Source organism: Lagenorhynchus albirostris, chromosome 2, assembly GCF_949774975.1.
Source record: "Lagenorhynchus albirostris chromosome 2, mLagAlb1.1, whole genome shotgun sequence".
NCBI classification, from domain to species: domain Eukaryota; kingdom Metazoa; phylum Chordata; class Mammalia; order Artiodactyla; family Delphinidae; genus Lagenorhynchus; species Lagenorhynchus albirostris.
The window spans coordinates 59,781,943-59,808,116 of NC_083096.1; the positions used below are offsets into that span (position 1 = coordinate 59,781,943).

Sequence of the window (26,174 nt, forward strand, 5' to 3'; positions counted from 1 at the left end):
TTCATGTGCCTCTTGGCCGTCTATATGTCTTCTTTGGAGAAATGTCTGTTTAGTTCTTCTGTCCATTTTTTGATTGCTAACCTCATTTTTTTTTTTTTAACTGAACTACTAACAACCATATCTCGTGAAGCGCTAGCAGGAACCAAAATTTCATGTTTTCTAAACTGAGTATCACTGCAAAATATTTCTAAACTTGAACTTTAAAACTTTGCTGATTGAGCCTCTGCCTCCAACTAACCTGGCTGTCTCACTGGGAAGGGGCGTGCACCTTGGTGTTCAGAGTCCTGACCCAGCTCTTGGCCTCTGTCGGGTAGAAAAGCCTGAACTTCCATGTGAACTGATGAAATCACGTGTTTGTCTTTCAGGTTCAGTATTTCTTCAAGATCTTGGATAACTAGCAGCTTAGAAAGTAAAGAAGTCACAGGTTGTGGTGTTTGTTTAGACAAGAGTGAATCACACATGAGGAATGTGTTCATTCTTTTATTGTCCATTGTTTTAACCTGACTGAATACAAGATCAACAAGAGCACTGTACTCCTGGCAATTATGACATATGTTAGAACATGGATTTTGCACTGCAGACAACATTTAACACCAGTCTATGGGGTACTGCATTGCTTTTTATAAAGTCCAAAATAAAGATTTATTTTCAAACAAGTGACTTTGGTTTATTTCATACATTACACTTTTTCTCGCAGAAAAAAATAAAATTGTACAACTGCATAAATATAAAATTCTTCCACCATGAAAATGGTTAAAACATTCATAAAGACACAGCACCAGCAGGTGATGCCTCCAGAGAAAGGAAAAAAGGAAAGTGAAAGAAAATGTACAAAGCAAATTAATCAGCCCTATCACTAGCCAAAGTGACGGGCGCTCCAGATCTCATACACGGCTTCAGAACAGACTGGAGGACAGGGGAAGAGGAGTCAGGACAGCATTCAGTACAAAGCACAACACAACCCATCACCTTTGTGTGTTTTTCTGTAGTGTCACTTAAAATTTAAAGGGCAGTTCCCCCATAACAGCCCACCCCACCCCCGCAACCCAGACCCAGGAAAAATAATAATAATAAAGACCTAACAAACACCACAGGGAAAGACTATGGAGTGTGTTAAAAATGCTCATCGATGGGCCATTATCATCTTTGAAAGAGCCAAACCCAAAAAGGAAAAATAAAGTACCATGCCAGTTTTATTCCCATTGAATATTTACACCTTGGACAGCAAACTTTGCTCACGTTAAGTAGAAAACAGATACGATAAAACATGGCTTGAAAAATGACCAGAGTGTGTGCACCGAGAGTACTGTACACTAAATAAAATACACAAGGCAGCAATACTTAGGGGCCAGAAACACTGCTTACTATAAGTCAGTTATGGAATCATAATTTACAGTAAAAATGGGCACGTCCCAAGGCTCAATTTTTATTTTTCTTTTGTCATTTACAGTAGAATAAATATTTTGTTGCTATTGCTACACTTTAAATTTACATTCTAACCTATTAAATGCAGAAAGCTAGTGTAAAGCATATAGATTAAGTGTAGGTCCCATACGTATTACGTTTTGTTCAAGACTAGTAGGTTTTTGTATCTTTTTTAACTTTTTTAAATGGCTAGTGGGAAAGATCTGTGCTTGTGATCAGCTCTTAACTTCAATTTTTACGTCAAAGCGTCCCTGAAAACGGTCTTTCTCACTGTACCCAATGTTCTCACCGTACGCCTTACACTCTATGCGGATTTCCGTGTCCATGGTGAGGTTGGTGAACTGTACAGCCAGCAGGGGCTGCAGGTACTTGGGCTGCAGGAGCTTGCCGTAGTAGGGATAATACTGCAGCGGGAAACCAGGGTAGCTGCCCAGTCCAAAATACTCCACGGTTCCAATTTTCTCCTTATCTTCGTCTCGCTGGAAACCAGAGAGGAAATGAGATTTTTCAGGGCTCACATCCTGGATGACGATTTGTACTCACATACAAATGAGACTCTCAGTCCCACAAAGCAGTCTGCAAGCTACTGCTGGAGGAAGTGGGTCATCCGCGGACATGCCAGCTCAAGCCCCTCGCGGGAGGAGGTGAGCACTAACCACTGGAGGATACGGGAACCGCATCTCCCGCGAGAGGAAGAGACACACTCAGCCTAATCCTTAGTAGCCTTGAGAAACGGTCACTAAAAGGAGGCTTTCCTCACTGTACAAATGGGAAACTGCAGCAAAAGCCAACTAAGGCCTTTCTTCAAGCCAACACAACCTCCTAGAAGTAGGGCCAGCACTGAAAGAAACTCTTCAGTGTTGGCCCAGTGGATATTTTCAATGACATTACCTCCAAAAGTTTAACTATTTGCCTTTCATTTTCTTGTGTCCATTTCCTTTCTTGGTGCCAACATAAATTTGAACTGTTTGGAGATTTCCCTTTCTTTATTCTGCTTCTCTCTCTAAACAATCCATCAGGTACCTGTCTTCAGATTTAAAGGGAATACACATTGATGGTTACCTTAATATTTCAATATTGTTTTTAAAGAAAAGCCAGAAGCAATTTTTCAATGTAAAATTATTAAAAAAAAAAAAAAAAAAAACGTTGGCCTCAAGTTTTTAACACACCACGTGAGCCAGAGAAGCACTCCTGTGGGCTAGTTCACCTCAGTTCTGTAAACCAATATTCCAACTGATTAAATTCAGATATTTCGGTTTCTTGTTCCAGTTGGAGAAACTGACAGATGTTTTTATTCTTGTTACATCTTTCTGTTCTTTTAAGAAGTTCTACCCAGTGTAGCTACAATTCCATCAGCTGAGACTGATTCCTGGAAGCAGTGCTTCTTATTTCCCGTGTTAAAGTTTTACCTCTAATTTAAAACAATCTCATTCATTCTCCCCTCTCTCCTGCCCCACCCTCAGTAACTCTAAAGGTCTCCTTACCTTGCCAGTGCACTGAACAGGCAGGACATATGGATTGTACTTCATCACTGGGTAAGTATCCAAGGACTCATTCTTGGGAGGCTAAAAATAAAATCCATGTTGGTCAATAAGTTTGTAAATAATTCCTTTAACTTCTGAAAATTAAAACGAGCTTGTAGCCCAAACAAGTACACTTTGGTCAATTGAAATAATAACCAAACGCTTGAGGACAGCAGAATGAATGACTCTCCTAACCAGTCTAGGAAAGGTCATGCTGTGATGTTCTTGAAAATAAATGCCCAAGTTTTGTGACCACTACAATTAAGCCCAGTACTAAATGGAACTTCTAATGGCAACCCATTAGAAGCTTTATTCAAGGACACTGAAAAATAAGAGCCAACTCAGAAATAATGCTCTCTTCTCATTTGCTAAGATTATAATTAGATGGAAAGGTTGGTTGACATTTCTGTTTTTATAAAACTTGGGCTTTCCTCCCGAGCCATGAATAAATAATGCCATCCTTCTCCCTCAAGCATGCCTTCTTCAAGTAAGCTTTCCTCTTTTTTTTTTTTTCCCTTTTTTGTTTTTTTAAATCTCCAGTGGAGGCCCTGTCATTTAAGTCCCAGTTTTGTTAGGCAAGTCCAGCATGTAAAACAGATTAAAGTGGCATTGCCCTCAATGAAGGGGTCTTGTGAAGGGGTAACTCCATCGAAGGGACCCATAGTACACGTTGAAAATTACTGCTGTAGTGAAATATCCAGGGCCTGCCTTCCTAGATCCCTGGCTCAAATCCATCTCAGGAGAAGTGTGATGGACATCTACCCCCTGGAAGACAGACAGGCACTTGCTTACTCACATCAGCAGAGTATGTGAGTCCTGACATGAGATGTAACACATACATAGCCTAATCAAAGTCAGATAAAATGCGCAATTCTCTATATCAGTAAAGGACTATTTTTGGTACTGCTCTTTCTTTTGGAATATAAGAAAATGATCATCTAGATTTGCTTCTTGGAACTTTCTGCCAGCAACAGATTTATCTTTAAAAATATGAAGAGAAAATACACATTGATAAAGAAGTTACCAGAATCTATCCTCGGGGAGTGAGGGAACGGGCACATCAAGTGAGATGTGGAGTACTGCAACCTCTGTAATTCCAACAACGAAAGAGTTGGGGATTTGGGATGCGGGGCTGAATCAGAAAGTGGCAATGGATAACCAAGGGGAATCCAAAGGAAAAAAAAAAACAAAGACTGAAAAGAAAGAGTAGCTGAATTCATCACTTTAACAGAATATCTTTATAAATATGGGAAGAGATGTGAATCACAACAGACTCTGTGGGGGACAAATATCATTCAATGTCTAGGAAAAGGAATTATCAAAAGTGAGGGATTCGGAGAGCAAAGATCACGATTAGTCCTTTGGATACACTGCACCAATTCCTTTCATTGCCAAATAGCTTGTTTATCTTGGTGAAGAATTTCCTAGCAATATGAATATCAACTCTAAGTGTGACATAATGGCTTTCACCATTCTTCTTCGATTACCTCCTAGTCTACGTGGAACGAAGATTAAAATTCTGTTGAGAGGTACATTAATTTCTATAGGAGATCCAACAAGCCAGCCAGGCAAACATCCATGCACCCACTCATCCATTTTTGCCTCTGGTGGCAGTAAAGGAGTTTTGATGTATCCTTCAGTTATGTTAATAAAACTTTTCATCTCTACATTGACTTTCTTTTGAAAATATTATTCATGGGTAATAAGCATTGCAGAAATAAAGAGCATATAATAGAAAGTTAATGAACAAAAGAGCCAGATTCCAGAAATGAAGTAAGTTTGTTCATATAACTCTGTATACTGCAGTCAATTCCTATCAGAACCAAAAACTACCCTCTTAATGGCAATGCTCTCATGAGCAAATGGGAGAAATCTTCTGTAAGAATCCACGCTTAAGAGAAAAGGACAGCATTTTTTACTTCATGAGCTGGGGGAGAGAATGAAATAAGCAGTCTTATAAAAACAGAGAGAACACCCATACAATTTTTTCTTCTAATTTTAAAGAATTACTATCATCCCACCAAATGGTGAGCGAAGGCAATCTGCAATTGTTCAATGATCTCTAGTAGTATTTACCCATTATAAGTTGCAATAATGGCAAAAGCCAATGGCATGGTTATAAAAGTTCAACCTAGACAGTATTCAACTTCTAATTTTGAATTAGAAGTTCTAACTGAATCTTCATTCAGAAAAAAAACAAAAAAACATTTTTTCTGATGACCAGATAATTATTTCAGATTACGAGATTTTTTTTTTTTTTTTTTAAATACTGTGGCTCCTACAGTTCAGGTAGGTTTTAAGTTTAAAGACACCTTTTTCTCTTTTTTACAGAGTTTACGTTATAGAATTACATAATAGAAATCCAGAACAGGGCCACAGGACTTACTTCAGAATTTGGCTTTGCCACACAGAATTTCTCTAACTTTAGGAAATGAGATTAATGACCTAACCCTAAGAATTCCAAGGTGGCCACAGAGGTTTTTCAGTGTTACTCTACTGATCAGGCTTCAAAACTGTCACTGAGTATCCTTTAAACGTCTGTTAGGGTCTCTTTTCATACCAATTAAGGACTACATCGAATTGTGAATGGCTCATCTAAATTCTATGATTTAAAATATTACTTGCCTTAGGTTTGAAGCCCAAAACTCGGTTGAGCTTTATAATGACACATGGTTTGCCCTCTTTGTAGCCGTAAGTTTCATCATTTATTCCAGAGCAATTTCCCAACCATTCAAGCTTGAACCTGCAGACTTTTCGCTCTCCTCTTTCGTTGTTAAATTCTCCTCGCTCTTTGAGTTCGCTGGGCACATCTGAAAATGCAAACGCCATTTTCACATTGTACCAACAATTCCCTGAGCACCACTGAGAAAGGACAGGGCTCTCTTCCTTGTCACAATGACTTATTCGAAGACAGGGCTATCCTGCACTTAACGTGTTATATCACCTGAATTAAGAAAGGATTTCCAGCAAGCCATCTCTCCTCTCTCCACTGACCTTAAAAAGGTATTTTACCAAAAGCAACAGCCAGTACCAAAGCTTCACAGTGCTCAATGAGCAGCACATGATGTTGGGTCTCTGCCGATTTTTCTTTCTTTAAATAATGGATGACTCCACTAATTAGAAGACTGAAAGGAAACTGGATCTCTCTTCAGGAGTAGCATCATTTGCACAGGTCGACGTCAGCTCAGCTCAATAACAGGGACGTTTATAATTAGAGCACAAAAGGACTGCCAATAATTTTCAGAACTGGAAGTTTCATGGTCGGGATTTCTCGGAGCTATGCCTCTAATTAACATGTTAAACAGTAAAAAGGGAGTAGGAAAGAATTGTTTTTCCTTTTCAACCACCATTCAAGGTTTAAAAAAAATTTCTTTTTGAGTTTTTGTCTTTCAGCACTGAGTTCTTATAAGCATTTGTTCAAGTGAGAAATTGTATTGTTGCATTTTTTATTTCAAAGCCAGAGAAAGAATAAATGAGAACAGAATTCAAGATTAAAGCATCCTGCAGGAAATGGATGCAAATACCATAAATTATATACATATTTTTAAGTCCACAAACTAACTATTTTCCCTTCAAATAAAGTGCCTCAATTCAGTCCATCTCCTGAGAAGTGATTCACTCTAAGTATCTATCATACGGGCCTTTTAATTACTACAAAGTAAGATGAAAACCTCATTTAAATTCTAATGAGAAAAATTTAGTGAAAGAGTTTCTTTTAAATTACTAAATATTTTCAAAATGACTTAAAATGGCAATTCACCCCATATTACACAACGGTCTGCCATTTAAAGAACTGGAGGTGATAAATGCTTGAACTGAATCAGAAAAACTGGTATCACCTGGTAACTCAAAGTGGCGTCTTGTTTTGGTAGGCGTGACAACAAGGCTGGGAAATTCACACTCCAGGTAGCAAGGAGGAAGATGTGCATTCTGTCAATGGCTTAATGAAACTAAGAGCCATTGTTTATATTCATCAGTCATTCCCTTATCCATATGATGGACATAGGATAAGACATATTTCATTATCCATCCCGGCCAGGGTCTCTAAGATATACCCTGACCATAAACCCTCCTCCATCGGTATCAGTGTGGCTATAGCTAATCACACCAAAGGTTCATTTTGGTGACAGAAGGTCCTGTGAACTCTTCTGTAGGGGCCAGGGGTTGGATGGGGAGGGAGGGGGCCAGAAATCTGGAAATATAAGCAATTGTATTTCTCAAAATCAATGGATGTGAGAGAATCAAATCTGTAACTGTGGTCTTTGAGTCTGAGTAGTAAAAACAGAGATATTTGGGAGTGTTCAAAAGTAAGACACCTTTCAAATACAGGTAAAAGTAATACTTGAGGCTATACTGTTTATTTCATTGTATCCAAGCCTAACCCATAAAGTGTTCCTGCTTTAAAAACAAAACAAAACAAAAAAACTATCCTCTCAGTATGGCCAGAGTTCAATCTTTTAATTATTTCAGGAGTATCTTTCAATCATTAAGTAACAAATAGAAACAGGAAATCAGAATTAACCAACCACAAACATCCAAAATATGTCTACTTACTGCCACAATCTTCAAAAATCATATCATCCTTCTGGGCCGAATCTTTGTACTTCTCCAGGAACCTAACTATGTTCAGCACGTATGCCTCATAGCTCTTGGGATCGTTAGGACGAAAGGCAATTTCAGTCTTTTGGATCTGAGGAATCTGTGTTAATCCTAGAGCAGGAAGAAAGTTAGAAAAACACAGAGCAAAGTCATGAGTGAGAAGGTAGTCAACCAAGATACTTCAAAAGCTGACTCTCCACGTATAAAACATACTTTGCTAATCCCATCTGACTAAAAAGAATGGTTTAAATTCTCTCTCCCGGGCTTCCCTGGTGGCGTAGTGGCTGAGAGTCCACCTGCCGATGCAGGGGACACGGGTTCGTGCCCCGGTCCGGGAGGATCCCACATGCCGCGGAGCGGCTGGGCCCAGCACGTCCGGAGCCTGTGCTCCGCAACGTGAGAGGCCACAACAGGGAGAGGCCCACGTACCGCAAAAAAATAAAAATAAATAAAAATAATTAAAAAATCTCTCTCCTGTGAAATCCTTTCTCTGGCATTTAGGTTAAATACGTAAGTACCAATGACTATGTCTTGATATCAGATGTCATTTAAGTTCCCCAGCAACGTTTCATGATAAGCATATCTGTTTTTTATGAATGAAAACACTTCTTGCACAGAAAGGTTAAGTACCTGACCCAAGGTCACAGAGGAAGTGGTGGAACCGGAATTCTAACCCAAGCACGTGGTACTCTAAAGCCTGTCATCTTTCCAGTCCTCCCTTGCGCACTGCTAGCAAGCATCTCAAGCAGGTGGCTTCTCCTTTTCTAACTGTACGTAAGACTGAGCACAGACATCGTCTTCCATACTCCTTTTAATCAATTAACTTATGACCGCTGAAAATGCTACAGACTCAAGACTACTCAGTAGAGACATTTCTTTGGATCTTTTCACCTAAACTGGAGGAATATGCAATTTATGTGCAGTTACTACTCCTGCTTTCCATTCCAAACATAAGTGGTTATCCTGAGAAAGTCAAGTGCCAGCCAGGGTATGTGCACCTTGGATTTCCACTCTTCAATGGACTTTTAGATTCTTTAACTTCTAAAAGCCTCTGTCATTCACAAGACTTCCCAAATAGATATTTGAACAACACTACACAGCACTATGCAAGACAGTGGGTGGAGAGCCAATCACAACGGCATTCTATTCCAGGACAGCCAGATAAAATATAAAATGCATGGTGAAATTTGAATTTCAGATAAACCATGAAAAAATTTTTATATAAGTATCTCTCGTGTAAAATTCAGGACATACTTACATAAATTATTCATGGTTTATCTGAAGTTCAAATTTAATTGGGCCTCCTGTATTTTTATTTGCTCATCTGGCAACCCTATTTGAATCCCCACTCCCAGACCAGCCCTCTTTGTGTTGGGCATGAAAGGTGCCTCATCATCACAGCCCTTCAGGGTACCTCCATCACTCACCTAGGGGCCTGTTAAACACGAAGCCTGGCAGACTCCACTCCGGACCTGCCAGATCCCCATCTCTAAGGGTGGGACTTGGGAATCTCTGCTTAACAAGCTTAAAGAGATCCTTAAGCACCCTTGGTTTGAGAACCACTGCTTTAGAGAATTAGAACCTGAGGGTGGCAGTCGTGAGGTGGGTATGAAGATAATGACCTAATCAAAGTGGAAGTGATGACCAGAGTGAGACCAGACTTCAGTAGGGCCTGGGCTAAATGGCCGTTATTTTTTCTCGTCATTAAGGATGGCTTTGAGCTTCAAAATCAGTTAAATAATGAGGGGAGGGGGGGCCAGCTCAGGGGGCTGAATGGGCAAGTTCTTCTGTGCTTGTAGTTCCCTAGAGGAATGGAGACGATGGGAGATGAAGACAAGGAACGTGAGGGTCTGGAGCCAGGCAGACAGGGTGCCTGAGACAAACTACCAGTGACGTTAAGAATCATCTCGGGGGCTTTCCTGGTGGTGCAGTGGTTGAGAGTCCGCCTGCCGAGGCAGGGGACACGGGTTCGTGCCCCGGTCCGGGAAGATCCCACATGCCGCGGAGCGGCTGGGCCCGTGAGCCATGGCCGCTGAGCCTGCGCGTCCGGAGCAACGGGAGAGGCCACAGCAGTGAGAGGCCCGCGTACCGGAAAAAAAAAAAAAAAAAGAATCATCTCGGAAAGGGTGATGGAGAACCTGAAGAATTTCAGGGGGAAAAAAGCTGTCAACAGTGATGGAAATGAGTCAGAGAGGAAGTAGCAGAAAATGTTCAGTTAAAAATAAAGGTTACTACAATTAAAACATTTTTTTATGATGCTCACAAACCGTAGAAAACTGTATGACTTAAGCAATTTAAATATACCCTAAAAATGTTTGTCTACATTATTTAGTTAGAAAACTGGCATTGTGATTATTTATGGTACAAAGAGGCCACATGATAAAGGTGATAGATACGTGCAAACATAAACAAAGTAAAACAAACAGAGGTCAGGAGAAGCTTTCACTGGGATTTCCTGCCTGAGCTAATAGGGTAAATAGGGATCCCCGGCTGAAATGCTGAAATGCGCAACGTCTGGGAAGGAGGGTCATCGCTGGTTTGGGTTGTAGACAATTTAAGTCAAGGTGACTTGCTTGGACCTGGGGAAGTGCAGAGACAGTCCCAGAGCCAGAGGTTAACAGAACTCAGGGGGATGGTATGTTCTCCCAGAGTAACCCTGGAGTCAGGAGAGAACAGAGCTTTGAGGGGCATTCACATGCGAGGGGCCACAGAGAAAGGCAGTGCACAGGGCAGCCAGAGAACTCGGAGGCAAATGCCTTTGAATTTGTCAGGCAGGAAGTTTGCCTCGACCCTGGTGGCGAAGGTGGTGGGCAGAAATGGACTAAGAGAAGATCTATGGGCCAAGGGTTAAACAGTGTTTTCAGGCTTGGGAAGGAGAAGGCGGGAGAGCGGTAGACAGATGAAGGGTGAAGAACATGAGAGCAACTGTCAGAAGCCAAAGAGCAGTCTCGCCTAATCTTCAGGTAGGAAGAAGGTGGGGAACGACCGTCTGGCTGATGGCAGGGACATCAGTGTGATGAGTTACAGTCATGCCAGCCATGGTCCATCTGCAGAGCAAGTGACGCAGCAAAAAAGAAAATGCTAACAAAACGTCAGTGAGCCTGGTGTGAGATTTGGAGTATCTCACCCAACAGGTTAAAAAGAGGAAAGTGACCCTAGAAGGTCACACTGAGAGTAAACACGGTAGGACCTAAATGGCAAGGTGAGGGTCACACAGGTCAGTGTTCCCTCTGGCCTGGCTTCAGCTCTCCTCCCCAGCAGTCTGCCTCTCACTTTCTGGCCGCTTCTGCATCCCTCTTCCAGCGGCTGTTCTATCTCCCGGATGTGTGTATGAGGATGAGGGATGTACTTCTCAGATTCTCCCAGAGAGAAAAGGAAAGCAACAAGAGGAGCTGGGATTCTGCGGCGTGCTTTTCATCCCTTCCCAATGCCAAGTGCAGGGTCTCCACTATTAAAGAGACCACGTGACACGTGGGAGACCCCAGGCATTAGCTCCTTTCACTCAGTGCTGTGGGCCCTTTACTACCAAAAGGGTACTGCTAGTGAGTGAATTCTTCAGCAGACTAACGGAAATATAGATATTATTATTACATGCACAGTGGTACCCACTGGCTCAGAAAAATGTTACACACAGTTGGTCTTGTGTCTACCAGTTTCCAAGAGCCCAAATCCTTCAGAGAGTTTGGCTTATGACCTAAGCCCTGTCAAGCCTCTATGTTACCGCATGAGAGAAAAGCAGATCAGCACACTTGAAGAATCTCTACTGTGTTCTGTACAGAGAAGCAGCAGAAACTGGTGAAACTGAGAAGGCAAGAGGTGAAATGGACAGTTAAGCATTGGGTCTTACAATCCTGTAACTTGCCCAGCTGGATTAAACCTTGGGCCAAAGTCTCTGCCCCATCCTTTGCATTTTCAGTGACGTGACAACCTTGGCCACGGGAGCCCAGGAATGATGGGTCAACTCAGGGAGCTCGGCCGCGTCTCGCTCTCTTCTGTAAAGTTTCCCTCTGGAATCTCTGAGGGATCTCTGAATATAAGCCTTAGTGACTATCCTTTTAAGATACCTAACTTCTGATCTAAATGTTGCTTATCCAGAAAAACATGAACCATTTGGGTTGAGGTCATGCAATCAGCTTCTGTCGCTAAACCCTCACCTATGGAGCACGTACATAAATAATACAAAAATATCCAGAAGGCCGCCCCACGGTCCAGGGTGGCTGTTGCTCTTCAGCCCCTCCTCACATTTCTGAAGGTCCCTCACTCTTTCACCCACCGTCTCTGCCTCCACTCTTTTCTTTGTCCAGAACCTGCTGACCTGAGAATTCCTCTTCCTGGAAGCTATCAGAGATCAATCCCCCCCCAACCCGGGACAGTTCTGTTCTGGATAATCTTAAAATCTCTGATGAGACTTTCTCTAAAACATCAGGAAAACTCCTAGTCATTTCCCTAATTAGATAGCAATTAGATACTTACAAGAGGCAGATGAAGGACCCTTGACCTGATATCTAAATCCTTTAAACCATTTACTTTACATTATCAGACTAATGGAAAAAAGGGATAGAAAGAATTAGGATTGGATTTGGCAACTTCTTTATTATCTTGAGTCCACAGGCAAATTCCTCAAGCCTGACCCTCTCCAAGGACACACAAATCCCATCTTGCTGACTGGCCTTCTCATTAGTTGTTTTCACACTAGGTCAGATACTTTCAGCTGTCCCTCTCCACACTGCTCACTCCTTAACAGCCCTTAGTTATAGCTCTGGATAAGGCCGAGCTTTGTTTGCAGTGGTAACTCCCAGAGGCCAAAGATAGCAGAACACCCAATCACTAGCTTGTAGTTTCAAATTATATTCCAGGAAACAGATCTAACCTTTTGCTTCTCCAGTCTTCTGAACTTGAACCGACATTAACCACGCTGAGCTCTGTACAGCTTTGCCCTGATCTGACCATTTGCCTTAAATTACAGATTGATTATTATCAAATAAAGCCACCTGAAAGACTGAAATGAGAATCTGGATATGTGAAATTTTAATATTTGGTTTTTAATGAGTATGTCAGCTTAACATAAGATTTGAAGTTAAAATAATAATTAAACAAACAAACAAAAACCCTTTGGCTCTGCATTTGCTTTTTTTTTTTTTTTTTTTTTTTTTTTTTTTTTGCTGTAGGCGGGCCTCTCACTGTTGTGGCCTCTCCCGTTGTGGAGCACAGGCTCCGGATGCGCAGGCTCAGCGGCCATGGCTCACGGGCCCAGCTGCTCCGCGGCATGTGGGATCTTCCCAGACCGGGGCACGAACCCGTGTCCCCTGCGTCGGCAGGTGGACTCTCAACCACTGTGCCACCAGGGAAGCCCCTGCATTTGTTTTTGAGTTACACTGGCCTCTCCTTGGTTCCCCATCTCCTGAGAAACAAATAAGGAAAACACTCAATCTTCGGCTTTAGTAGGTGTTCATAGCAGGAGGGGTCAGGGCAAGTAAAAGAGGGAGGGAAAGGAAAGAGAAAAGAAAGGCTTTTCATTAAGAAAGAAGTATTTTGCTTCCAATTAGGTTTATAATGTTAGCAGGCTTATAATTTCTCCATCTACTTGTGAGTCTGAAGTACTGAAACTAGAATGCATTCATTTTAACCTTCTAGCAGTTACTCAAAGGGGGAATCCCGAAGCACAGCTGCTTGTACCTGTCATTTACTACATCCAATAAATCACTAGGCCAAATACTCTAAACAGGTATCATTCTCCACAGAAACCTCCAGGAGGCAAAGAAATGCTTATAAAGGTAGCCATGCACACAACACATATATATCATGTGTCTCCTGTACATTCCAAGCGGAAAAGTAATTTTCAATTAAAAAAAAAAAGCTGGGGGTGTGTGATTTTATACACACAGTCATACATTTCTAGGCACACATATATACATACACACACACACACACACACACATTTTACCCCTTCAAGTGCCACTAAGATATTTATGGGTTTTGACTGCTGTTTGTAATTTTTATTTTACCCCTGCATGATTAATGTAAGTTTACCTAATAAAATACAGGGAGAGCACAGGAAAAAAGGTGCCACTGTGCCCTCTGGAAACCGGTAGCCTAAGCCTCACCTTCTGCCTCAGGTTCAGCTTTCGACTGTGGCCTGGGATCAGCTGACGTCAACCCCCCTACCTCCAGGCAGGGTCACACCTACCCTCCCAAACCCTCAAGAAGCTGCTCTTTTTGAAGAAAAGTCTTAGAAAGATGGGTTGCTGGACTTTCGCTACAGCCTATTTGGATGTTCAACAACCCTTAGTGTATGGAAATCTTTTCTCCTAAGCTGAATGCCATGCACACTGGTTGAAGGCCCTTCTCTGTTTATGGAATTACCCTTTATCATCAGAGTTTTTTTCCTGTAGTTGTATGATCATCTTCAGGCAAACAGAGAGAGAATTATTTAGTTCAAGGGCTCTATCTTAGATGTACACAGAATTTCACAGGGACATATCTTTGATATTTTGTAGAGCTCGTTATTGTGCTTGTTCCCAAGATAAATGACAACCCCTTTGATAATGGGAAAATATACATAGTCAAATCCTACTATTTTACGTTAATTATGCTTTTTTATCCAAGGCCAAACTGAAGAACAAGCACACATAGTATTTTGACTTGAGATATAAAATTTGCTAAGTGACCAATACTATCCCCAAACAAGACACCATGTTATCCAGGATATTTGATGATGTCTATTCACGTGTGTATGTGGGGAAAGATACTTTTCTGGTTGGAAGCCCCTAGGGGACACCTCCCCGCTCCCCTTCATCTCCCCAACTTCCCTCTCGTCTTGTCTGTGTCAGATAGGCTCTGGAGTCCTGAGATCACTAGAATGAGAGCGCTGAACAAGCAGACACCAATTGCAACCCAAGGTACTGTACCACAGACATGGAGACAGACGTGGAGGCCGTGAGGCTGGTGCTCTTTCCACTGCCGTCCTCCCCGAGCCCTTCCCCCAAGTGAGCGCAGCGGAAAAACCCTACGTGAAGCTTCGCAGATCCATCTCCCCCTACACCCACCCCCATCTCCGCATGAAATTTATTACCTGGTCCTATTCATCACAGGGCTCTGCTCTGCTCACTCATCTAAAATGAGCATATGAACGCAGACACATTTTTTGTGTGTCTCCAAGAACAGTTTTAAGTTAATTAGTAGACTTCCCGTGTACCCAAGCTGACTTATTAGTTGTACCCTTGTCTTTAGACGTGAAGAAGTGGGTGAGTTGTGGAGGCCAAACAGCGAGGCTCACCGAGGAAGGGAACCTGGAGTTTGCTGCTCCCAACCCTTTACCCAAACTACAACTCTGGGCAGTAGCTTCCAGAAATCCTAGCGCCACCAATGCCAGCTCATCCACAGCCTTAAACTCTGGGAGTAGGTTGGCAGGACCCATCTGAGGGAGGGAGGAGAGGAGAGGGAACAGAGCGCCAGGTGGGCCTGGAGGGCATCACATATTTATCGTGTCAGCTCACGGATCAATGGAATCTAACGAAATAGCTGAAAAACACCTTGTTGGCACTTTGAAGGAACAATTCCTCTGAAGCATAAGGAAGCCAAATATGTCCAATTGCCCCTCTGAAATTTAAGTGAAAGAGAGTAACATGGGTGGAATGTAGCTTGAAAAAAAAAAAAATTAAGCAATTCTGAGCTCGATATGATGACTTCTCAAAGATGTTACGGAAAAACCCAAATGAACTTTTTTGGCCAACCCAATACAATGAGATTGGAATTACAGGTGCCTTCTATCTTAATGGATTTGAAGACAAGATGTTTCCCTCTGCCAATCAAGATGAAATGGAGTCTGCTGGTGGTGGCAGTGTGGGCTGCCGGTCTTCCCACCCTGTTTATTCTTCTGCCTTGATGCTGGTTACCATCTCACGGTAAATATGACCCTTTAAAAATGAATTATTGGGCTTCCCTGGTGGCGCAGTGGTTGGGAGTCCGCCTGCCGATGCAGGGGACGCGGGTTCGTGCCCCGGTCTGGGAGGATCCCACATGCCGCGGAGCGGCTGGGCCCGTGAGCCATGGCAGCTGAGCCTGCACGTCCGGAGCCTGTGCTCCGCAACGGGAGAGGCCACAACAGTGACAGGCCCGCGTACAGCAAAAAAAAAAAAAAAAAAAGAAGTCTTCCGGCACTGAGCCATCTTTACTTCAAAGCAAAACAAAAAACCTGTCCACAACTTAACAGGAAGAGAAGAGTCCACATATTCATACCTGCTTACCAGGAAGTAAGGCAGCTGGGAATCTCCCTGGACCCCCTGACTGACACACACACTTTGGTTCATCCCACTGTGGCTCTGTGAGCAGCAGGGATGGAAGAGGAGACTCTTCCATTACACCACTGGCCAGGCAGCGAAAAGTGCACAGTCAAACCAGGGACGGGGCCTCGTGAGCGTGACCGTGGGCGGGGAGGGGGAGCGGGCACGCTCGCCTGCCTCCTGCCCTCTTTAGCATGCTGACACCCATGTCTCTCTCCAGATGCAGCACCGTTACCATGGTGAGAAGAGATGCCACTGACCAATCGCTGAGGACTTTCCTAAGAGGGTCCCTCAGGGAGGAAGCTTGGTAGGGGCTAATCCAACAAATGTGGGTATTTTAGAGGGAGAGATTACAGAAGCAACACAATGTCACCTGAACATTTTTCTTCAACGTGTTTCCTAACCCAACTTCTCCCGAACACTTTTTATGGACAGCTAAGATTCTATTACCTTCATGAAAATCTAAGTGTCATATCATCTAAGTGTCAAAGCATCTCTGTCATATCATCCAAAGCCTGGAAATACTGAATTCAATATCCAAAAAGAAGAAACTGCTGCTTCCAGTGAAATGATAGGGCTATAAAAATAGAGGTGGCTGTTAATAATGCCACCTAATGCCACTAGGTTTGCAACTATAAAGTACTATTCACCTTACAGATATTTATCATCTCTTTTAACCCTTACAGGTATTATTCCCATTTTATAGATCAGAAAATTGAGGCTCAGTGAAGTTAAGTACTGTGTAGAATGGTGGGATTGTGTCCAGCTCCACAGCCCCTGCTTGTCATTCTCAGGTCAATTTTACTGGGAACCTCTGTGTCGTGGCTTAGGACCTCAGGGGCTGCTTTCATATTTAGCTTAGGCAGGCAATGTGAAATTGCCAACACGTAACCATTTCTGACCCACAAAAATAGCAAATTAATATGTTTCGACATAAAATCCCAGTAGCCCTTGCCTTCCAGGTTGAGCAGGCAGATCTGTTCCAATATCTCATAGCAACACAACTCTGTAAGACATTATAAGCAGTGATGGCCACCACTGCTCAGGGCAAGAAACCGTACATGTCATCCATTTTTTCTTACATTTTTCTTCCGTTTGATGATTTGGTCCTTACTCTGAGACTTCTGGGTTTAGCCCAGCATCTTGTCCATTGCTACAGACGTACCGACCCAAATGCACCGCACAATTGCCACTGCTTAATTTGACCACATTCACACATGTTATTTAGAAGAGATCTGATTACTAGGTATTCCAGTGTGAAAAGGGCAGTCAAAACCCAGTCTGGCCAGGTTTGTATTCACGATTCAAGTTTAGTTAATAATAGCATTAATAAGTCTTTATATCTTTAAATGATGGACCAGCTCTTTCACTCTCACTAGGTCCACTTGACTTAAATATACACTTTTCTCCCTTTAACTGTCATGAAAATACAGGCTTAGAGACATTAAGTTGAAGTCAAAAAATTGCCAGACATTAAGTTGAAGTCAAAAAAAATATCCTTCCATATATTCCTTCAGTTCGTGGCCTGAAGAAATAGTTACTGCCTACCAAAAATACAAATTCTTAAGATCTGTTCTGAAAGATGCCAGGAGGAGGGCTCAGGAGGGTCCCTCAGAGCACTCGGGGAGAGTCCACGGGCTGCCCTTCTTCGCAGCAAGTGCTCTGCCGACCTGGCCTCCCGGTTCAAAGGCCTCTATCATTTTCAAATTAATGCCACGTCCCTTGGAAAGGCGAGGGTAAAAGGGGGCTTGACCTAGACTCTCCTGGCAAGGTGATGGGTGAGGGGATGATGAAAAGGAGAGACAGAGAAGTGACGAAGAACCCGAGGGACAGGGCAGGGAGGATGGAGAACTGAGGAAGCACTTTTCCTGTGACTCAGACCAAAGGACAGGAGTGCATATTTCCAAGATGAGCCACCAGCATTCCTTTGGAGAAGTGATGGTTTGTCAGGTCAGTCCAACTGCTGTGAGGACACTAAATATAGGTACTCAGAATGTGTCTTTTAGGAAGGGGCTGGAAGGAAGGGGAGGGAGGGAAACGGAGAGAAGGCACCTCGGCCAGTAGATTTTCCAGGCAAGGTCATTTACAAGCCCTTACTTAAAAGGTCCAGCTCTTTGGCTCTTTCTTTTTGAAAGTGAAACTTCCCTTTCTGCAGAGAACATGAAGAATATTTTTAATTTTATTAAAAAAGACTGATACCCCAAAGTCAAACTAGTCAAGGACTAGTTTTTAAATCTAGGAAATTAAAGAAAATGCTTGACTTTGGGGTCGCCTTTGACTTCGAGTATAAGAATTATTAGAAAATGGCATCATGATTGAAAATTAGCTTTTAAATGGCAAAAAAAGAGAAAAAAATAAAAGGTCTACACAAATTTAAATTATGACTAATGCTATCATAAAAACTCTAGCAGAAGTGAACGTGAGGGACATCCCTGGTGGCGTAGTGGTTAAGAATCCGCCTGCCAACGCAGGGGACACAGGTTTGAGCCCCGGTACAGGAAGATCCCACATGCCGCGGAGCAACTAAGCCCGTGCGCCACCACTACTGAGCCTGCGCTCTACAGCCCGCGAGCCTCAACTACCGAGCCCGTGTGCCACAACTACTGAAGCCCGCGCGCCTAGAGCCCGTGCTCTGCAACAAGAGAAGCCACCGCAATAAGAAGTCCATGCACTGCAGCGAAGAGTAGCCCCCGCTCAACGCAATTAGAGAAAGTCCACGTGCAACAACAAAGACCCAACACCGCCATAAATAAAAATAAATAAATTAATTTAAAAATATATTTAAAAAAAGAGAAACCACTGCAATGAGAAGCCCGCGCACCGCAACGAAGACCCAATGCAGCCAAAAAATTAATTAATTTTAAAAAAAAGTGAACATGAAAAGACACACCGTGCTTTACTATCACAAAAGCCAGAGTCCAACATGTTTACTTAAGATCCTACGTTTCACTGTACCAACCAGAATTCTTGCTTCAACCTTTCCACAGACCCACCTCTTTTAGGAAACAGTTGCTGGAAACTGGAATATTATTAAGCAGTCATTTTATATACTTACATGTTCTCTTTTTTTCACTTCCAAAATCCCCTAGATCTAAATTTATCTGGAAATATTTAGGGGTTCTCTTACAGTAGAGGACTACTTGACTTGGGGCTAAAAACCAGTGTTTTCCATCTCCATATTCTGAAGATTTTCTTCCGAGGGACTTTCTCATGCCCAAGGAGGAGGTGGACACGACAAGGCTGTGACTGGCGGCCGCACCTGATCAAGGCTGCTCAGTCCCATGAAGATAGCCTCAAGATTGTCACCTCAGTACAGCTGTTACTAAACCGTTGCCCAGGGAAAGTGTAGAGGGGACGCGTCATTGCCACCCCCAGCGGCAGGCAGCCTCAAGGTCACTGACAATGTGAGAACCCGGAAGTTATGCAACATTTCCTCTCTCCAGGTCCCGACAAAGACTTTTAGATGAGCCAGACAGTACAATCACAAACAGAACAACCGGTTGTGGCCGCTGTCTTGTCCTTCTGTCAGCGTCAGGCATGAGGGCAGTGGGTCTCCCCAGGGTTTAGTGACCAGCGTGGACATGCACGCGTACAGGGCAGGTCACTCAACAGTGACAGCACCCACATCACTGCAGGGCACTCATGCGGCAGTTTGCATTCCTCTCTGATAACCTCTTAGTTGCCCCAAGTTTACAGAGCTAAAGGAGACAGTTAACCTGCAAAGGGGGCCCAGAAAGCCAATAAATAAGACTCCTATTAAACAAACAGGCATATATATTGAGAAGTGAAAAGAGAGAGTGCCTTTGTTCAAGGTCAAGTTGCCTGTGAATAGCAGGTGGAAGAATGGACCCCTGAAGTCAGGGCTCGTCTCCCTGGGAGCGGGTGGCCATTTCAGAGCTTCTCATCATCCCTAAAAATAAATTAACCTTTAAAAATGGGAGCCAGGACTTCCCTGGTGGCGCAGTGGTGGGGAGTCCGCCTGCCGATGCAGGGGACGCGGGTTCGTGCCCTGGTCCGGGAGGATCCCACATGCCGCGGAGCGGCTGGGCCCGTGAGCCATGGCCGCTGAGCCTGCGCGTCCGGAGTCTGTGCTCCACAACGGGAGAGGCCATGGCAGTGAGAGGCCCGCGTACCACAAAAAAAAAAAAAAAAAAAAGGGAGCCAGATTGGTTTTTTATAGGATTTATCTGAGTCATAGGCCCCTGAAGCAAGTGAAAAATGTGCGTGAGAGCTGGAAAGGCCCTGTAATGATCCCACTAACCAAGGCCTTGGGTGGGAGGGACGAGGAGAGCAAGGCTGTGGTTGGGAGTCACAGAGGCGGTGAGTGGCAGGCTGGGTAGAGGACCAGGGCTCTCCTCGCTCCCAGCAGAGCTGGGAAAATAAGATGCCTGCAACCCTAGGAGCTTTGCCTGCAGTGCAGGTAGGAGAGCTGGCTGCAACAGACAGAAGCCCCGATTTTTCCTTCCTAGGCTGGGTTTAAGACCACATGATAGACAATTTTCAGAAGAATGTTTTCGCAATTGAAAAAGTCACGCTCCTTTCACCTCCAGAAAAACTGAACTTATTCACGTTCGTTTTACCTGGTGGAGCCACTCGGTCCTGATACGTGGGCTTAAATTCACTGATGGTGAGCAGCATCACTTGGATGGTTCCGATGAAGATGCCAGCCAGGCAGCCATAAAATATTACGTAGAACAGAAGGATCTTAACTGCAAGGGGAACAGACAGAAACAAAAAGGCTGTGATGCAGTCACATGCTCAGAATGCAAGGCAAACCTTCCCAGAGATGAATGCATTTCCTTCCCGGCTTCCCCTCCAAGCTGTGTCTTCAGAGCTTCCTTTTCCAACATTGATCAAGAGAGTGCATCTCGTTCCCAGACTGTAGGGTAAAAACAGGGGGATGGGCAGCCCTCCATTATAGTGCATGTGTGTTCCGGGTAGGATGAATATTCAATTAGAAGTAAGGTTCTTTATAGGAAATAATTTTATTCCCTAAATTAAAAACAAAATGTCACAGGACTTCCCTGGTGGCTAAGTGGTTAAGAATCCGCCTGCCAACGCAGGGGACACGGGTTCGATCCCTGGTCTGGGAAGATCCCGCATGCCGCGGAGCAACTAAGCCCGTGAGCCACAACTACTGAGCCCGCATGCCACAACTACTGAAACCCACGTGCCTAGAGCCCGTGCTCTGCAACGAGAAGCCACCACAATGAGAAGCCTGAGCACCGCAACAAATAGTAGCCCCCGCTCGCTGCAACTAGAGAAAGCCCGTGCAGCAGCGAGAACCCAACACAGACAATAAATAAATAAATAAATAAATAAATAAATGTTCCTTTAAAAAAAAAAAATGTCCTAAAGATCATCAATAAAAACCTAGGGCTGTGTTTGTGTGCTTATGCAGTGCATTTCAAATATGACAACACACTTCCTTAGAGACTGATGTTTTCTTTGCTTGCTTATCCTTTGACGTTTCAATACTACAATCCAGGCTCTGCTGCTTCTCCAAACATTCAAACACCTGTGAGTTTTTATGCTGAGAAAGAGCAATGAACGCTGAGAGACCCAGTGAAGCTCTCCCGACCAAGTACATTGTCTTTCCTTTCAGGGGCACCAGACAAGAAAAAAAAAAAAAAAGGAAGGAAGGAACTGCTATAGTAAAAATGGCAAGCACATTTTTATTTCATCTTCTGACTAGACTCAGACTAAGGACTGACTTGATAAGCTGCATTTTCCTCTCCCCCTAGTTCACAGGACAACAGAATGGAGGCTGAAAGAGCTGCAAAAGCCAAAAAAAATAAATAACAAACCGAGAAGCCCATGGACTGGAATGAGGCTATCAGTTACTGGTTTACAGGGATTATCTCCCCAATTAGCCGCATAGTAACAGGCTGTACTAGGCACCACCGGGCAGCCCTGTGCCAGCCACTCAATGTGAAGGCAGCAGTGGGAACAGTGAGCCGTAGGGTTATCAAATCTGAAACATGACTGCACAAGGAAGCTTTAGCTTACTTCTCAAAACGTTCAGCTCTCCTGCGTTACATGCTGGGGTCCTTGGGAGAAAGCAACAGAACAAAAGCATCATTGAAAAGAAGTGTAAGCGTGCGTGCGTGCGTGCGTGTGCGTGTGTGTGTGTGTGTGAGGGAGGAAGGTCAGGAGGGAGTGGGTTCACTGTGGCTGTAATCGGCCAGGTTCGCCTTCTCCGTACATTTAAAAGCTCAACTTTTCTATCAGCAAATAAATAGTTCAGGGGAAAATCATACTCTAGAGCTGTTAAAACAAGCCAAACACACATAAAACCACACCAAAATGCTTAATCCTTTTTCTCCCCTATTCAAAAAGAAAAGAAGGAAAAGGGCAAAGACACAAGCAAAGATAAGGAAAAATGAAAAGACTGTACAATGCAGAACTATAGCTCCCAACTCAATCAGTGCTTCCCTGCAGGACAAGGGTTAAGTGCTGCATTCTGTGTCCAGGCAGCAGTAGGCAAATGGCAAGGCTGTGACGTCAAGAGATCTGGAAAAATTTTCCAGTGAATGCTCCTAAGAGGTACAAGAGTTGGTATAACACGGTCAGAAAGAGAACTGTTGTATCCTCTTTTTTGCTGCCCTCACCTCATCTTGGCACTCTCTGCCTAACCACGGAAGCATTTTTATACTCATTCCTTGGACTCCAGATACCTAATTCTAACAACATGAGCAGATACATAATTGAGGCTACGATTTAAAATACAAATATGATTACGGAAAAACCACCCATTCTGCAAGCACGCTGATTAAATTGAAGGAGATACAGCCTTTCCTATCTGCCCGACACTATACGCTAAGGGCAGTGGGGGATTCTTCTCTTTTGCTCGGAGACGTTACTTGGCACAGTTTCCCCCGTTGGTGCTGTGAGGTCACTTGGTTAGAGTGGATGACGCAGGTGTGGCAGGGCCTATGCAGTGGGGGCTCACCGACACACAGGCTCAGAAAGAAAAGCTGGGCATACTGTACCAACCAGCCAGGGTGGCACAGAGGGTAAACTTTAGAGACCTTTTTTTCCTTTGAAGCAATGTTTCTTCCTTTTAAAAAATACAAGTAATATAGAGGTTTTCCAGTTAGGAAACAAACAAACAAAGAACGAGTACCCTTCAAAAGGTCACAGACAGAAGGGAAAATGGCATCTGGGCCCAGCAGTAGACATAAAAACCTACCAACGCCTGTATTAACTTAATAAAAAGGTAGAAAGCACCAGGTGATTTGTGTGCTGCGCTTTCTCCAGCAGGTGACAGGCGAGGCTCCTGCGTCCATCTTGGTGAAAATCTACCTACAAGCGAACTGAACCAAGGGCAACCTGCCCTGGTCCCAAGGGCATCCACGTTGGGCCCAGTACTAGAAAGGTGGCATTTTCTCCATAGGAGACACAGCTGCTGCCACTCTCTCTGCCTGTGAGGGGCTCTGTCATTTCTTACATTGCCAGAAAGGAGTAAACATATTAGTGCAAAATAAAAACCAGATTTTTTAACCCAGCATCTTGGAAAATGGAAGGAAAGATGAGACAAGAGCACCAGTCCTGATGTCTGCATTCATTAATCAGTGTATTTAACACTTTGCTGTATGTGGTATCAAGACACAAATATCAACACAGTCTCTCTCATACGGAGGTGCTGCCTTATAAAATGTCAGCTTACAAAACAAGTCGTTTCATACTGCCTTACCCTCTAAAACAAATATCATTCTGGAAATGGAATGAGGAACGAAAGACATTTTATGAGAGGGAAAAACACTAGAGGGCAAATTTTACAATATGGCTGGGGTCAATGCAGCCCCTGGCCCATGACGAGGCTGGGGTCAGATCATCGTGGTAGGAACCTCCAGTGAATCTGGGAGAAGAGGGCCCATTCTGCAGTGCACCCCTCAGGCCTCACTCGAGTTACCAGGAGTTGCTGGGAGACGGCCCAGGCCAGGAGCTGTTCACCCTACAAAACACCCAGAGTTCTTCAGGCTTTTCCTTCCACGTTAAGAAAACACAGAGAGCTCTCTTTCTGCGTGAGAAACTATGGCAGTAATCCCACTGAAGAACAGAGTCTTCCCAAAACAAAATATAGAATACAAGCTAAAAGCCATCCCTTTAAAGACCTACATTTAACATGGCTCAGGGATATCTATGCTTCTCAGCACAGGTATGGGATGAGGTTTCACCTTGACTAACCTTGAAATGTGATGCATTATTAACCCTTTACTTTTCAATCAAAGAGACCCACTACAGGCTGCATTTTTTTTTTCCTCTACAAAAATCGTATATTCCAGCTTCTTCCGTTTCAAAATGTCAGCCAAGCATTATTTCCCTGACTCATTCTCCTGCCGATGCTCACAGATCCTTCCAATCAGGAGCACCACATCAGCACCTACCCAGGGCTCCCTTAGTGGCTGCAGTGGTGGTGCTAGTGGTGTCTATGATGATGATGATGGTGATGATGATATTAGAGAAGGAGGGGGCAGTGATGCAGGAGGGGGGTTCCCTCCCTCTCTCTCTCTCTCCCCAGCAGTCACGACTGTTACAGATTTGCCTACAACTCTGCCCTTCAAAATGACCTTAAAAAAAAATGTCACCCTTCCCGTGTAGAGAGGTGGAAGACAAGTAAGGTATTTAATTTTCAATGGGGGGAAAAAAAAGTCTATCCAGCCAAGCAACAGGCTGCCCAAAATCTTATAAGATAACCTGCTACCGCCTTTGTGCTATTTATTTCTTACAGTAACCCTTCACCGTAATCAACCCAAGCTACTGATTCTGCATCTCTCTGTAGACACTGAAAACAACCAGGCTTTGCCATGTTTTGGGGCCAAGGCTCAGAAACGAAGTCCTGACATGGAGCTTCCTGGGCCATTTCTGGGCTGTGATGACTCCAGGGTAGGTCATCGGGGGAAACTCTGGGCACCGCTACGAAATACTGCAGTGTATGGATTCTGCCACCATCACCGCCGCCCTCCCGCACCCGCCTTTTGAGGTACATATTTAGACTAGAAGAAAGCTGCTATAATACACAACCTCGCCTGCATTCGATCCGATTACCCTCATGCGGTTCTCTCAGAGCCTCAGATCTCATTTTTAAGGACTTGAAACATGTCTATAGGGAGAGGCATATCTAGTCTCCCACAGCCTGGCCATTCCCAGGACGGAAGAGCTCAAGCGACGCTCCGATAGACTGCAAATTACCAAGACCGCTAAAATATACATAACCCTCTACCTGGCGCGCTCCTATCCCCACCCCGCGTCTAGCCCGGGGACTCCGCATTCCGCACAGGATGACAAGCCCAGGCCGGCGCAATCTGAGCAGCGCTCAGCACCCGACCCCCTCCGTCCTCTCCAGCGCGCAGCGTGCGGAGCGGTCCGCAGAGCCTGCGCAGGGGATGCGCCTACAAGGAAAGACAAGGCGCTAGGAGCAGAGCTGCGGACCCCGTACTTACACCAGCTGCCACCGGTTCTGCCCAAAAACTCCTTCTTCTCCGAGTTCCAGATGAATTTCTTCCAGCTGCCCTCCTCCTTGGCTTTTCCGCGGGCCATGGTGGCGGGTCAGCAGCTGCCGCGGGGACTAAGGGTGGGAGACTGCGGCGTGCGCCCTCGCGTCCTCCCCGGCTGCCGGTCGGCGTCCCCGGCCTGGCTCTCCGCAGGCTGCACCCGCCGCTGCCGCTGCGGCTCTCAAAGTGCCAGACGCGCGGTGGAGGAGCAGAGGCAGGAGGGGGAGGCGGCGGCGGGGGCGGGGGCGGAGAGAGGAGGGAGGGACCGCGCACGCTGGGCGGCTCCGAGCCCCGCACCTATTGGTGGGCTCACGGCCGCTCGCGGGCGCTCTTTGGTCCGCCACGCGCTCCTCTTGCCCGTGGGGGGTTCGGGGGCTACACGAACCCGCAGCTGCCGCTCCCGCTGCCGCCGGGGACGCGTGCTCGGCCCCCACCTCCTGTGACCTCTGCAGAGACAGGCAGGGGACAGGAGAAAGTCAGAGGCAAGAGGACGGACCAACGGGCTGCGGGCCTAGGACTCTGGGGCCAGCCACGAGCCGAGAAATTGGTCAAGGGCGCATGCCCTACCTTTACTATATACCGCGCCCAGGCGGCCGGGCGCCCCGCCCACTAGCGGCCCGGCGGGCCAATCGCCGGCGCGGAAGGGGAGGGGCCTAGGGCTCGAAGGGGCGGGCGCGGGGCCGGCACAAAGGAGCCGGAGCGGCGGCGTGAGGGGCGGGCTGGAGAGCGGGGGCGCGGAGAGGGGCCGGGGGAACGGCGAGCGGCCCCCCGGCAGCAACACGCAGCCCCCCTCCCTCGCTCCGCGCTGGGCGCATACTCGCTCTTTCTTTAGTGAGGTGCCCGGCACC

General features: G+C 44.9%; 2 protein-coding genes across 7 annotated transcripts in view; one reads left to right on the forward strand and one right to left on the reverse strand.

Annotated features, from left to right (window-relative positions):
- NME7 (NME/NM23 family member 7) overlaps positions 1–656 on the forward strand; it is a 320,071-nt gene extending 319,415 nt beyond the window's left edge. For all 6 annotated transcript variants that reach the window (XM_060133600.1, XM_060133643.1, XM_060133661.1 and 3 more), the window contains one exon: positions 366–656. In XM_060133600.1, coding sequence (XP_059989583.1) covers positions 366–398 — 33 coding nt within the window. In that variant the 3' untranslated portion in view covers positions 399–656. The remainder of the gene's footprint in view (positions 1–365) is intronic.
- On the reverse strand, positions 466–25,859 carry ATP1B1 (ATPase Na+/K+ transporting subunit beta 1). The gene is made up of 6 exons (XM_060133675.1): positions 25,276–25,859; positions 20,410–20,538; positions 7,503–7,658; positions 5,574–5,758; positions 2,910–2,990; positions 466–1,904 (listed from the first exon to the last, which is right to left on the reverse strand). Exons 1-6 carry the CDS (start codon positions 25,370–25,372, stop codon positions 1,641–1,643), a joined length of 912 nt encoding a protein of 303 aa, XP_059989658.1. The 5' UTR covers positions 25,373–25,859; the 3' UTR covers positions 466–1,640.
- Between the last annotated feature and the right edge of the window lie 315 nt (positions 25,860–26,174).

Bases quoted from the DNA above. Each gene is read 5' to 3' on its own strand.
- ATP1B1 (XM_060133675.1), bottom strand. From the start codon at position 25,372: ATGGCCCGCGGAAAAGCCAAGGAGGAGGGCAGCTGGAAGAAATTCATC. The intron at 5,759-7,502 runs GTAAGTAGACAT...TTGCATTTTCAG, and splicing joins GATTTTTGAAGATTGTGGCA to ATGTGCCCAGCGAACTCAAA. The intron at 1,905-2,909 runs GTAAGGAGACCT...TCTGGTTTCCAG, and splicing joins CTGTTCAGTGCACTGGCAAG to CGAGACGAAGATAAGGAGAA.